Below are 13,516 nucleotides of genomic sequence, written 5' to 3'. Positions count from 1 at the left end.
CACACAGGGCAGCTCCGGAGTTGCTTGGGAGCAGGGGTATATTACACTGGCAGGTACACAGGCCGAGTCATCTCCCACTCCCACCCACACAGAGAAACCCCAGCCCTACGTCTAGAGCAAGTAAATAAACACAAGACTCTCAAAGGCAGGAATCTGACCAAGATTTCACTGAGGAATGTGAGTATCCCAAGAGAAAAAACCCAAAGGCAATGGCATCAGGACTTCCTGAGCACAGTACTCATAGTGAGGCTGTGAAGAAGCCCTCAGAGCTTACAGACATGTTAATTTCCTACTCATAATCATGAGCACCAAACCAGAAATCTCCACTCCTTTGAGGCAAGCCTTTACCGTGGAAGAGAGTTTGAAGTTGGAAAGTAGAACTAAGTAACAATCTGGGCTTCCACTGCAGGGGGCGTGGGTTTGATCCTTGGTTGGAGAACTGAGATCCCACAAACTGTGCCATGTGACCAACAAACAAGAAATCACTATGTGATACCACCACCACCCCATCCACTAAAATGGTTAAAATGGAACAGATCAACAGCAGCAAATGTTGGAAAGCAACCAGAACTTTCATAAATTGTTAACGACTTCAGAGGTTAAAGCATCTGCCTGCAATGCAGGAGACCTGGGTTCAATCCCTGGGTCGGGAAGATCCCCTGGAGAAGGAAATGGCACCCCACTCCAGTGCTCTTGCCTGGAGAATCCCATGGACGGAGAAGCCTGGTGGGCTACAGTCCACGGGGTCGCAAAGAGTCGGACACGACTGAGCGACTTCACTTTCACTTTTCAAAGTGGTAGTCACCTTTGAAGAAAACGTTTTGGCCGTTTCTTAAAATCAAGCATGTATCATCTACTCTATTACTGCATCAATTCCACTGCAGGATATTTCTCCAGAAGACATGAAAATGTATGTCCAAAACTTGCCCAAGAATATTCATAGCAACATTATTCCTGATAGCCCCAAACTGCAAACACACCAGATGTCCATCAATATAAGGTATAAACTACACACTGGAATTCTACCCTGCAACGAAAAGGAACACACTACTAATACAACTACATGAATGAGCTTCAAACATGTTTAAAACTAAACACAGAAGGTACATTGATGTAGGATTTAATGTATATAAAGAGGTGAATTAAGCAAAAATACCCTACACCAGTAGAAATCAAGTCAGTGTTGCTTCTCTAGCGGGTGGGAACTTCCTGGAGGGAAACGTTCTCTCCTGATGCGCAGGTTTTGGCCTATTTTTCAGGACTAATCAAACTGAGCACTTGAAATCTATACATTTCACTGTAAATATTTCAGTTCAAAAAATGTAAACACTGGATGGGGCTTCCCTGGTGGCTCATGGTAAAGAATCCTCCTTCCAACACAGGACATGTGGGTTTGATCCCTGATCCAGGAAGATCCCACATGCAGTGGAGTAACTAAGCCTGTGAGCCACATCTACTGAGCCCACAGGCCCTAGAGCCTCTGCTCTGCAACAAGAGAAGCCACCACAACGAGTGGCCCCCACTTGCCACAGTGAGAGAAAAGCCCGCACAGCAGCAAAGACCCAGCACAATTTTTAAAATGTAGATGCTACTCACTATTCACTGGAGATACACAAATTTAAGCCACAATGATACACTGATGGGGTACAGAGTAACCAGAACTCATACTGTTAGTGGTAACACAGCTTTGGAAAAATCATCTGGCCATTTCTTACAAAACTTTCTGCTTTATGTAATATCCAGCAATTTCTTACCTGTTTTCATCTCTAACCATGTACAGACTTGCATAAGAACACCATTCATAGGGATTTTATTTGTAATAGCCAAGAGTATGTAAAAAAAAAAATCCAGTACTCATACATACACACATGCCTGAATCTCAAAAGCATTCTGCCTAATGATAGCCTTATACAAGGACCCGTATCTTGCATTTATAAGTTCCAGAACAGGCAATTAGTCTGTATGTCTGGGGATGAAGGAAAGAATTGTTAAGGGCCACAAGGTAACGTGGTGAGGTGACAGCAACGTTCTCTACCTTGAGTGTGTATGTCTTTACCAAATCTCATGATATGCTTTAGGTTGAAGTCCCTTCAAAATTTGTTCAGAGCTTGTTATGTTTTTCAGGTTGACATGTGCAACTAAGCAGAAATTGATGGGATGACACAGATACACCTATGGCTGATTCACGTTGATGTTTCACAGAAAACCAACAGAATACGGCAAAGCAGTTATCCAATTAAAACTAACTTGAAAAAATAAAAATTGATGGGATGATTCAAGTTTTCCTGGAACAACTGGTAGTACAGAGCTGAGGCTATTCAGGCTTCCCAGATGGCTCAATGATAAAGAAAGAGCTTGCCAATGCAAGAGACTCGGGTTCGTTCCATTGCTGGATCAGGAAGATCCCCCAGGAGTAGGAAATGGCAAGCCAACCCAGTATTCTTGCCTGGAAAATTCCATGGACAGATGAGCCTGGCAGGCTACAGTCCCCGGGATCGCAAGTCAGACACAACTGAGCATGCACACACTGCCATGAACTGCCTGAGGTTATTTACACAATGAGTGTTAGTCACTCAGTCCTGTCCTACTCTTTGCTACCCCATGGACAGGAGCCTGCCTAGGCTCCTGTCCATGGGATTCTCTAGGAAGAATACTGGAACGCTTTGCCATGCCCTTCTCCAGGGAATCTTCTCAACCCAGGAATAGAAGAGCCTGGGTCTCTTGCATTGCAGGCAGCTTCCTACCATCTGAGCCACCAGAGAGGGGGTTCGGTGATGGGTTTTCACCTGGCTATATAATCTACACAGTGTATTAGAAGGGGACAACAGAGGATGAGATGGTTGGATGGCATTACCGACTCAATGGACTTGAGTTTGAGTAAGCTCCGGGAGTTAATGGACAGAGAAGCCTGGCATGCTGCAGTCCATAGGGTTGCAAAGAGGCAGACACGACTGAGTGAAATGAAATACATGTAACGGGAACCACAAAGTGAAGGCTGTTGCAGTGGCCTGACTCACCTCACAATGGCAAACCTACAAAGCACATTACTACAGGAAACCACGTCAAGGTGACCTTTAACATTGTTCAGTCACTCAATTATGTCACTTGCAACCCCATGAACTGTTACTTGTAACTGGCCAGGTTCCTCTGTCCATGGAATTATCTGGGCAATACTAGAATGGGCTGCCATTCTCTACTCCAGGGATCTTCCCAACCCAAGGATGGAACCCTTGTCTCTTACATTAACTGGCAGATTCTCTAACCACGGAGCAACCAGGCAAGCTGGGACACAACTGCAATCCTTCCAACTCGGGTTACGGAGAAGGCAATGGCAGCCCACTCCAGTACTCTTGCCTGGAAAATCCCTTGGACAGAGGAGCCTAGTAGGGTGCAGTCCATGAGGTCACTAGGAGTCTCAGCAACCTCACTTTCACGCATTGGAGAAGGAAATGACAACCCACTCCAGTATTCTTGCCTGGAGGATCCCAGGGGCAGGGGAGCCTGGTGGGCGGCCGTCTATGGGGTAGCAGTCAGACTGAAGCGACTTAGCAACTCAGCTTCATGGGTTTCCCAGGTGGTGCTAGTAAATAATCTATCTGCCAATGCAAATGAGACATGTGGATTCAGTCCCTGTGCTGGGAAGATCCCCTGGAGAAGGAAATGGCAACCCACTTCTTCCCTAGAGAATCCCATGGACAGAGGAGCCTGGTGGGCTAACAGTCCACAGGGTCACAAAATCTATCAACTTAGCCCAACTCAGCTTTAGCAAGCTCACCTTCCCCTACGAGAAACAGGGGCCCCACAGCCAATGATCCCCTGGGAACAGTGCTTCGCTGCCTGTGAGGTACTGTACTCAACCCACTGATTGCTTTCCCTTAGAGGACAACTGTCACTAAACTAGTTTTATCAAGTGCAAATAAACATGAACCCACACACACTAATCTTGTGCTGATTTAATGACATCCCCAAGGGACTTCATTCAAAGTGGGACTCACTGCCAAATTGAATTAACCGACCTGTTTCTCCCAGGAGCCAGCAGGAAATACTAGAAACATTACAGTCAATCTTTGGTATTCTAGCTTTCAGGGTTTTGGTGTTATTGCTCCAATTTCAGGGTAAGGATTACATGAAATCACCTGAATTACCTCAATGCCCACCTGAAGCTCCCTCCCCTAAGAAGCCTAGCCATAGGCTACTTCAGTGACCATGTTCCCTGGCAACTGGCTGCAAGGGCAAACAGTGCCTAAGAACTAGGGTTTGGGGGTGGGGGATGTTTGCAGATCCTTATTTAAAAGCCAAAGTAAAATCCTTTATTATAAAAAAGACCCCAGAGCCACAAAATATGCACGTCAAGTTTTATTAGGTTCAAATACAAAACATTCCAAAAAGAGAAAAGCCATTATATCTAAGTACTATATTCAACTACCAGTTAAACAAGGGAAACATGTTGTTCTGTTTCTTTTACAAGTATAAATCAAGACCAATTCTTTTCCCAACAGGAGCAGAAATAAGTCTGCTGGGTCAGTAAACTATTTGCCAAATAGCTGTCTGGTCATTAAACAGTCTTCAAATTTAGTATTTGTTTTACTACGATTAGTCTCTATGTTCTACACTATCTTCAAGATACCTAAATAAAATCTCAAGAGCCAAAAGGTCCTTGGGAGCATAGACCCAAGTAATTTCGATTACAGAATGATTGAGGAAGACAGCTATGTAAGTGCAATGGCTTTTTAAATTTGGTCAATACCCTCATGATCTGTGATTGGAAGAGCCTATCAAAATGAGGGTTAAATTTCTGCATATTTTCCACAATTGCAAATGGTAAACATGACAGTACTGATATTTACTAGGTAAACATTCAGAAGGTGAGTTGGTTCCTTCTAACCCAACAACTCAAATCTGTTTCCTTTGAGAACATTAGCTTTTACACCATTGGCTCTAATCTTCAATGCAATAAATGATAAAGCTGTAACGATTTGTTTGCATGACATGAACTGGGGTAGGGGGTAAAGGAAGCTTACAAAACTACTATTCTCTTTAAAAAAAAAAAAAAACAAACAGCAAAAGCCAACCGGCCCAATTTTGTCTCCAGTTTTCAAAGTGTGCTTTCGAGCATTTCAGCTATGTTTCCAGTTACTTTAGTTTCCAGATATTAGTCTTCCATTTAGTTTTAAAACTAAATCTCACTTTTGGATAAACACAAGGAAATATTTTACTTACTGAAAAATCACTTTACTGGATAAAGTTACCTCTTATGCCTTTCAGTTTTCTAATCCAACTTTCTGACAATCAGTGGTAATTAGGAAGTTCTAAGTTGCAGTTGTCCCTATGATTTTGGGCTTCCCTTGTGGCTCAGCTGGTCAAAAATCCGCCTGCAATGCGGGAGACCTGGGTTTGATCCCTGGGTTGGGAAGATCCCCTGGAGATGGGAAAGGCTACCCACTCCAGTATTCTAGCCTGGAGAATTCCACGGACTGTATAGTCCATGGGGTCACAAAGAGACATGACTGAGCGACTTTCACATCACTTCTACGACTTTAGCTAAAGTAAAGTCAAAGCTGAAAAAAGAACAAGAACTTCCTGACTACCTCCACTTACCCATTTCCTTAATTACTCCCCTTTCTCCACCTTGTCAATTACTTATTTTAAGAAACTGCCACTCCCTAGTTAAGAGTGCTAACCAACTGGGGTTGATGCCTTCCTTAGAGCCACGGGAACCCTGGAAGGCAAACATCTTGTCTGCACCAAACCAATTCTGATGAGTACTGTTTATGCAACTGTTGTGCCTTAAGGACAATCAGCAATTCTTCCGCTTCAACAGCTCTGTAAAATGAAAAGGTGCTATCAGGTCACAAGATATTTACTGTTTCATTCTGGAAATAACCCAGGAAGCTCAAAAAAAAAAAACCCGTCAGAATTCCTGTTATCCTTGTACCAGTAAAACTGTTACTCAAGCTAAGGATTTAGTGGCATCTGTTATCAGTTCACCCTTTAGGGAAATTGGAACTGATATCCTTTTTAAAAAGGCTCAGCAAACAGTTTGAACCTCACACAAGTTTGTTCACATGGCAAAATGCTACACTTTATCACTCCAGCCAACAACTGGTAACAAAGGACTAGCAAGCTGTATACATTAAATATTCAATACAGCTATCTTTGAGAAAACCTTACTCCCACTTTATGTACTAGGCGTTACACAGATTTACCCTGCTAATCCTAAAATTAACCCATTACAGATAACTTGCCAATATCAAGGCATGCAACATGGCAATGCCATAGTATTTATACCTATAAAAGCCACTGCTTTCAAAACTTACCTTAGCATTGCATTTCTCTTGTTGCCAGCTTTATCTAGTGTGAAAAAAATCAGCACTCCATGACCATCAAGACCATGACCAAAATTCTCAACCTGTAAAAATTAAATAGGTAACTAGTTATCTCTCTTAAGGAAATTCTTCAAAACTTGCCTATAACTGCCCTCTTTTCCAGAAAGAAAAGGCAAGTTCAGACTTGCAGCTTAACGTATTTCGTGTTCTACTATTTCTCTTAAGTGGTGGAAGCTTCACTGGCTTGGGATGGACTGGAATGGCTTAAATGGTTAAGTTGCATGGCTTATGGATTCCCATTCTGTTCCAATGGTGCACTGCCATGTTAAATCCATAAGTTGAACGGACAAAACTTATTTGAAGGAATTAAGTGCAGTGTAAGGATTTTTAGTTGGAGGTCTTCAAGTTTACTATATTCAAGAGCATCTTTTTCAACTTCATGGCTGGACCTGGGTCATGCTGCCTCAGGTTTTGCTTTTTAAAGACCACTTGCAATAGATTTTCTCCATAGAGTGTAGTTTCACAGAACTAAAAACAAGTCAGGCATCCAACTAAATGTCAGGTTTGCAATGGCTTACTGGGGGTAAAGAGAGGGGGACCCCAAACTTAAGCCATTTCCCTATATTGACTAAAAGACTAACTTGAAAAACGTTAAAACATGAAGCATGTTTAAAGGTCTTCATCAAAAATAAGATTTAAAAAATACCCCCTCCCAAGCCCCAGATCGCTACTGGTAAACAGCTGTATTAAGGCCTTTAAGTGTCACACATGCTTTAAAAAAAGAAATCCAAGTGTTGAATTTGGAGGACTTCTAATATGCTATCGAACACTTTGTTTTCCAAAAGTTTTTTTTTTTTAATCTAGAAAGCATTTCCATTGCCATGAGGTACAGTATGTTTCACTGTACTATGAGGAAGGTAAGTGTTCAATTTCGACTTAGACGGAAAAACTAGTTTGCTTTGCTTACCATCTTTGCTGTTTCACAGGCATTTGATGCTTTAAATCTGATGTGGAATGCTGATAGATTCACTTTTTAGAAGTCATAAGCCTTTGAGAAGTTGGAGATAACTTCATTGCTTATCTATTTTCTCCTTTGCAATCAAGCTGTTCCTTAAAAGTGAGACACTACAGAGTTGCAAAAATTTGAAACAGTAAGAGCAAGCATCGTTTGCAGCTTCATGGTTGGTTTTGGCCAAACTTTTTATTTAGTATTCTGTAGTTGCTTAACACACACTTAAATGGTCTTATTGGGGAGGGGGAAAGGGGAGGTTCTTGTAGATTCCCAAGGAAATGTCAGAAAGGCAAAATATGGCCAGCATTATCCATTTGCTTTTTTCTGGGTTTACTGGGCGAATAGCACTTTTTTACATATATGCATCTGATCTCAGGTTTTTCATACTGAGAACATTTGAGATTTCAGCTTGAAGACACTCTGAAATCCTAAGAGTAGCATACCCCGACCACCCTCTAATAGCTAGCTTGTTTATATAGGCAGGAGGATTCATCTCTCCATTTTAGATGACTAGATATTTTGTGTAAGATAAACTGCTTGCCTCATCATTTACTGGGGAAAATCCTATAGGAAGTGGCCTTTAGGGACACTTTTACTTGGAAGATTACACCACTAGTACACATGTCAAGTCTTAAACACACTTAACATTCCATTTGCTTGTTGAAAGCAATGTCATAAAATCAAAGATTAAACATGTTTTTCTTTCCTCACAAGAACATAAAAATTATGGAAGGGGAACTTAACAGGAAATTTAAAAAAAGTAACACAATCTTTCCTTTTAGTAGTCCTTGGGTAGTTATGATAGAACAGGTTCCACTTTTGTTTGTTTCTTTCAACAGGGATTTTGGTCCAAAGTTGTTTGTTTTTAATATCTGCTTCTGCCTCCCCCTCTATCAGATCGGCTTCCTCCACGGCCACCACCTCTTGGTGCTCCGCGGCTTGAACTGCTGTAGGAATCTCGTGGAGGAGGGTACCCCCTTTCCATAGAAGGGGGAAGCCCTCTTTCTTGTCTGCCAACCCGATCACGACCACTTGAGTAGAGATCACTTCGGCTGCTTGAGTAACTGTCTCGACTTCCACCATATCCGTCACGTGAGCTGCTGTAATCATCATAGCGACTGCTTCCACCATAAGATGGCGGGGGCCCTCGTGTAGGTGGAGCACTACGTGAGTTACCTGCAGGGTCAATGGTCAGGTAATATGGCAACACTATAAATTGTATATATACAACATTTAAATCTGAATTTACAGAATTCTTGTATTAAACGTTTACTGTCTTAACTGGGAGATTTTAAACTCTGCCATTGCTGGCCATTAACAGGGATTTGCTCATCTGCTGAGACACGGAAATGGGTGGGTTTTAATGTTTGTTTGAAAAGACTGAAGACGGTGTGTATTTCAAGAGGATATTCCAGACAGCTTGTTATTTTATAGTAGACACTCAGCCAACTTTCCAGTGATAAGTTGCAATTTTGAACTGTAGACTTTCCTTCATATTGCAATGGTAAACATTTGATCTTGTTAATAAAGTTTTTAAATTGTATTTTCACTGTTGGGGGAAAACACATAAGGCTGCCAATTTAAGCAAGCAAAATCCCCTCCAAAGCAAGCCAACAGCCTCAAAAAAAACTTAGAAAAAAACAAAAGCCCCTCACAAGACTAGGAAAAGCCCAGCTGAATAAATTACCCCCTTAAAAGCAAGCAAACATCCCTTTAAAAGCAAGCACCACAACAGCCTAATAAACTGGCTCATGAACCTAAAAACTCAAGCTGGTGATAGTCGGAGACCCTCAACCAAAATCTTACCATAACTCTCATATGAATCTCTGTAGGAACCTCCACTTGGATGATCTGAATAGTCACGATCACGACCATAGCCATCTCTATCACTATATTAAAGAGAAATATGTGTAAGCCCCAAAACATTAGTTTTTACAGCTAAAAAAATTTTTTTACATCAAGCCATGGCAGCAAGAGCAAAGTCACATACCTATAGCCTCTTGATGGATAGTCATCACGTGAACTGGAATGACCATAATCACGGTAAGTATAATCTCTTGGTGGTGGTGCATAATCTCTTGTATCACGAGAACTTGGGTAATCTCTGCTTGAATAGCTAAAGAAACAAAAGTAACTTGGTTCATACTTTTGATGAGCTCTCCTCAATCTTAAGTATTAAGAGAGAAAAGCTACCATACTTTTCTGTTACCTGTCTTTAGTAGAATATCCATCATCTCTTGGGGACAAATAAACATCTCTACGAGAGGGCAAGGGTTCCCTTCGAGGTGGACCTCCGTAACTATCTCTTCCACGTGATACAGGAGCTTAAGGAAAAATCAATTTTAAAAATACACCCTGAGCAAAGTAAAAATGTATATTTGCATTGAAGCAATGAAAAGCAGTGATTCAAACAAATATGACAATATGGATGTATATGAGGAAATCCTCTAAAATTTCTTAATTACACCAAAATTATTTTCAATGCTCTGCATTTAACTTCATGACTCCAAGTAATCTAGGTACAATTTAAATATCATTTTTAGGATTCACCTCAATCCTTGTGTTATGATGGTAGGATAGACAGTCATATACAGAACATTTACCTCTTCCTCCCATTCCACTGCTGCTTCGAACTGGTCCTGAAGGGGCAGATCTTTTAGGAGGAGGACCCCCACTTCGTGGTGGTGGTCCTCTTTTTACCGGAAGTGGTCCCCTGGAAGAACTCATGTTAAAATTCATGGAATAGCCACCATCATCTACATTAGAACAAAAAAAATATCATGTTAATACATGAAAAAGCTACAAAAGTTCTGCTTGATCAAGAACAAGACCATTTCTGTTTAGTTGGGGAAATCTTTAGTTGTTAGTCTACATAGACATGAGTTAGTATAGATCAGAAAAGGAGAACTGAAAGGGTCTACTGAGGGTTCAAGTTACTTCAAAAAATCCCCAAATACCAACAGTACCTATCAAGATTTTTCTGTAAGTGTTTTTCCCTATAGAATGAGTTCATCTGGATGAAGAATAGCTTATTGTTAATTATGTCAAGGCATTGTTAATTTAACTTAGTATGCCTTCTATGTTTCCCTTAAGGAAATCACTTTGGTAGATGAATAAAATGTTCTCAATTTCAAAAGCTAAGGCCTTTAAAATAAAGATTTATTAACCAAAGTACACACTGATGTGTTATAGTTCTTAATTTATATACCAAGCCTAAATTAAACTTAAGTCATTACCCATGTGCCCTCCATGGGATGGAGGTCCCCTGGTTCCTCCACTTCCTCCTCTTCCTCCTCGAAGGCCTCTGGGAGGGCCTCTGCTTCTTGGAGGCGGAGGTGGTCCACGTCTACCACTTTCAAATGACGGTTTAGTGGCTTGTTCTACCTTGATGGCTTTTCCATCTAAGGACTAAATAATATCAATGGTTAATTAAAAATATTTAAAAGAGAACTTGCCGATCCACTATGCACTGACACTAGTATGTCCTTCAAAATGTTTTTATCTTTCTGTTTAACATTGAAATTTTTAAGGTATTATTTGAACTAAAACGTTAAGTTGGTAAAATTTAACAAGGTGAAACAATTACCAACTTATGAAGACAAATAACCAAAAAGAAAAGCTGAAGTATAATACAAAGTATCATACATAACACTTAAAATTGAATGATTTTTTGGTTAAGAATACACTGAGTACAAAAGGTCCTTCTGAAATTACAAGACACTGTAGCAGGGTCCTGGAAAGGTTTATACTCAAATTCAAGAGCAGCCCTACACTGGACTTGGGTAACAATGTGCTATTTTACATACTAGGAAACATTGTATACTGCAGATACGTTTACCTTTCCATTCATGTCTCTGGCTGCATCCTTAGCATCTGCTGGGCTTTCAAAGGTGACAAAAGCAAATCCTCTAGATTTGTTGGTTTCACGATCTTTCATCAAGAGAACTAAAAAGTAGTTTTCAGGAGGAAAAAGTGTTACTCTACTTGAAAACGAAAAACAAAAATTAATCTGTAAAAAAGAAAGCAAGCTCAGAACTTCTTAGAGGACAAAGCACATTATCATTTCATGTGATCAATGCAATCGAAGTCATCACAGCTCACCTTTTTAATTATCATAACCCTGCATACATTTGCAGATAACTCACCTTCCACTATTCGTCCATATTTGCCAAATACTGCTTCAAGGGCTTTCTCATTGGTTTCTGTATTGAGGCCACCGATAAAGAGCTTTCCTGGGCGATCTGCCTCAACCATTTTTCCCCTCTGGTTAAAATCTGTTGGGAAAAAAAAAAAAGAGTTACCCTCCCTAAAAAAAAGTTCAAGTTTACCCAATGTTATGTATCAGGGCTTATTTTTTGTTTACTAAAATCATTAACATAATACACGGAAAGCAATTCTTAAGCCTCACCAGAAAACCTGTGTCATTAGTTTAGTGAACTGGTTTATAAAGCCATCTTGTAATTCCTGTATCTTTAATCCACTCTGGCAGTCTTAGGTAACTACAACACTTCAAAAAGCGCATTTTTCTTCAAACACTAGATATACTGCATTTTAAAAATTCAATTGTTGTTGTTTAGTTGTTAAGTCGTGTCCGACTCTCTCACAACCCCATGGACTGTATCCCGCCCGGCTTCTCTGTCCATGGGATTTTCCAGGCAAGTATACTGGAGTGGGTAGCCATTCCCTTCTCCAGGGGATCTTCCCAACCCAGGGATCAAACCCCGGGTTGCAGGCAGATTCTTCACCGCTGAACCACCAGGGAAGCCTTAAAAAATTCAATTATCCCATCCCAATTATCCTAGTGATTTTTAAAAACCTACTCAGTCAAGGTCACAGACCAAACGCAGGTCCCTCTGACCAATCCAAGAAGTCTAGCTCCTTTCATTACGATTTCCTAGTAACTCTAAGTAGCAATTTAAAGTTTTAACCAAGTTATGACTCTCTGTCAACAGCCCCTGCCCCGCTCACATTACCGACTTTTAAAAAGCATTAATATTATCTCATACGAAATAACGGAATGTGGAAGCGCGCCCTGTAACCCAGCACTCAAAGGCTGCAGTGGAAACCAATTAAAACCCGTCATTAAAAACCGCGTGGAAAATACAAAATGGCGACACTTGGATTGCGCCCAGAACAACCTCCCCGGGTCAGGGAGTAACTTTTGCCACCAGCCGCGCTTCAGAAAATTCAAAGGGCTTCCTCTCCAAGGCCCGCCAATGAACAAGGACCCCGCGCAAAAGTGCACGTGCCCGCCCGAGGCCAGGGCCATCCCCACGCAGATATCGGCGGAGGAGGCGCGGTCCCTCCTCGTCCCGCTCCGGTGTAACCTCCGCCACCCCCACCCCTGCAGGAGAAACAGCCAAACTTTCCGGGGAGGCACACTACGAAGCGCCCCCCGCCCCCCACCGCCGTCGGTTTCCCGTCGACACTCCCAGCTTTGCCTAAATAGGTCGGCACCTCCGGGTTCTTAAAATGGCGTCCGCCACCTTCATCTCCACGAAGATAATCCCAAATTGTAACGGGGCAAGAATGGACGCAAGATACAAAGTAACGAAAAGGACTCACGTACTGGAGAGGTGACGACGGTCTCAAGCTCCTACGAGCTCGCCAACAGCGGCTTCCTAGCAGCTCGGCACGCGGGAGGGCAGCCGACCCTGAGAACGGAAGCTGTGAGGCGCTCGCACTACTGCGCAACGAGGGCGAACAAAGGAGACAGCAAACTTTATACGGCCCGGGAACGAGGCTCAAGGACCCGGATGGAGGCGGGGCTTAGAATTTGAAACGTGTAGGGAGGGGGGGAGAGGTTCCCAGTATCCTCACTGGCTGTTCCCGCTGTTAATCACTCTTCGCTCCTCCCCTTTTCCCGGGCCCTTGTCTCTTCGACCGGCCCCAGTTTCTAACCGTTTTCCCAGCCCCCACCGGTGCTCCACAAACCCGCGTTTTTGCTTTCTGCTAAAATGGTTCACAGACTGCATATAATAAAGAATTCAAATTTTTTGCGTGTTCTAGTGGTCCCGGCAAGGTGCTAAACTTTACAACCATTAACTCATTTAATTCTCGAAACAACATGACGAGGGTAGAATTATGCCAGTTTTGCAGAAAGGAAAAACAAAGAAGTTTAGATAATAAAATATATTTCCCCAAAATGCCTTTAACAAGAATTTTTGGTGAATGGGGA

At 41.9% G+C, this 13,516-nt stretch overlaps 1 protein-coding gene across 3 annotated transcripts; it reads right to left on the bottom strand.

Annotated features, from left to right (window-relative positions):
- Nucleotides 1–4,341: 4,341 nt before the first annotated feature.
- On the bottom strand, nucleotides 4,342–13,084 carry RBMX (RNA binding motif protein, X-linked). 3 transcript variants are annotated; one of them, XM_018044431.1, is made up of 11 exons: nucleotides 12,908–13,084; nucleotides 11,484–11,612; nucleotides 11,177–11,283; nucleotides 10,575–10,746; nucleotides 9,942–10,094; nucleotides 9,548–9,662; nucleotides 9,329–9,454; nucleotides 9,145–9,227; nucleotides 7,294–8,514; nucleotides 6,318–6,409; nucleotides 4,342–5,823 (listed from the first exon to the last, which is right to left on the bottom strand). In XM_018044431.1, exons 2-9 carry the CDS (start codon nucleotides 11,590–11,592, stop codon nucleotides 8,204–8,206), a joined length of 1,176 nt encoding a protein of 391 aa, XP_017899920.1. In that variant the 5' UTR covers nucleotides 11,593–11,612; nucleotides 12,908–13,084; the 3' UTR covers nucleotides 4,342–5,823; nucleotides 6,318–6,409; nucleotides 7,294–8,203. The 3 variants fall into 3 exon arrangements, with proteins under 3 accessions (XP_017899920.1, XP_017899918.1, XP_005709676.3); XM_018044429.1 differs by having other exon boundaries at nucleotides 6,318–8,514; XM_005709619.3 differs by having other exon boundaries at nucleotides 6,318–8,514; nucleotides 12,904–13,060.
- Between the last annotated feature and the right edge of the window lie 432 nt (nucleotides 13,085–13,516).

This window comes from Capra hircus, unplaced genomic scaffold, assembly GCF_001704415.2.
Source record: "Capra hircus breed San Clemente unplaced genomic scaffold, ASM170441v1, whole genome shotgun sequence".
Lineage (NCBI taxonomy): Eukaryota > Metazoa > Chordata > Mammalia > Artiodactyla > Bovidae > Capra > Capra hircus.
Note: the sequence above shows the minus strand (reverse complement) of the source record. Positions and strands in the feature narration are given on the sequence as shown.

Excerpts from the sequence above, each read along its gene's own strand:
- RBMX (XM_018044429.1), bottom strand. The coding sequence starts at position 11,592 with ATGGTTGAGGCAGATCGCCCAGGAAAGCTCTTTATCGGTGGCCTCAAT. Across the intron at positions 11,284-11,483 it reads ATATGGACGAATAGTGGAAG|TTCTCTTGATGAAAGATCGT; the intron begins GTGAGTTATCTG and ends ACTACTTTTTAG. Across the intron at positions 9,455-9,547 it reads GGATATTCTACTAAAGACAG|CTATTCAAGCAGAGATTACC; the intron begins GTAACAGAAAAG and ends TTGTTTCTTTAG.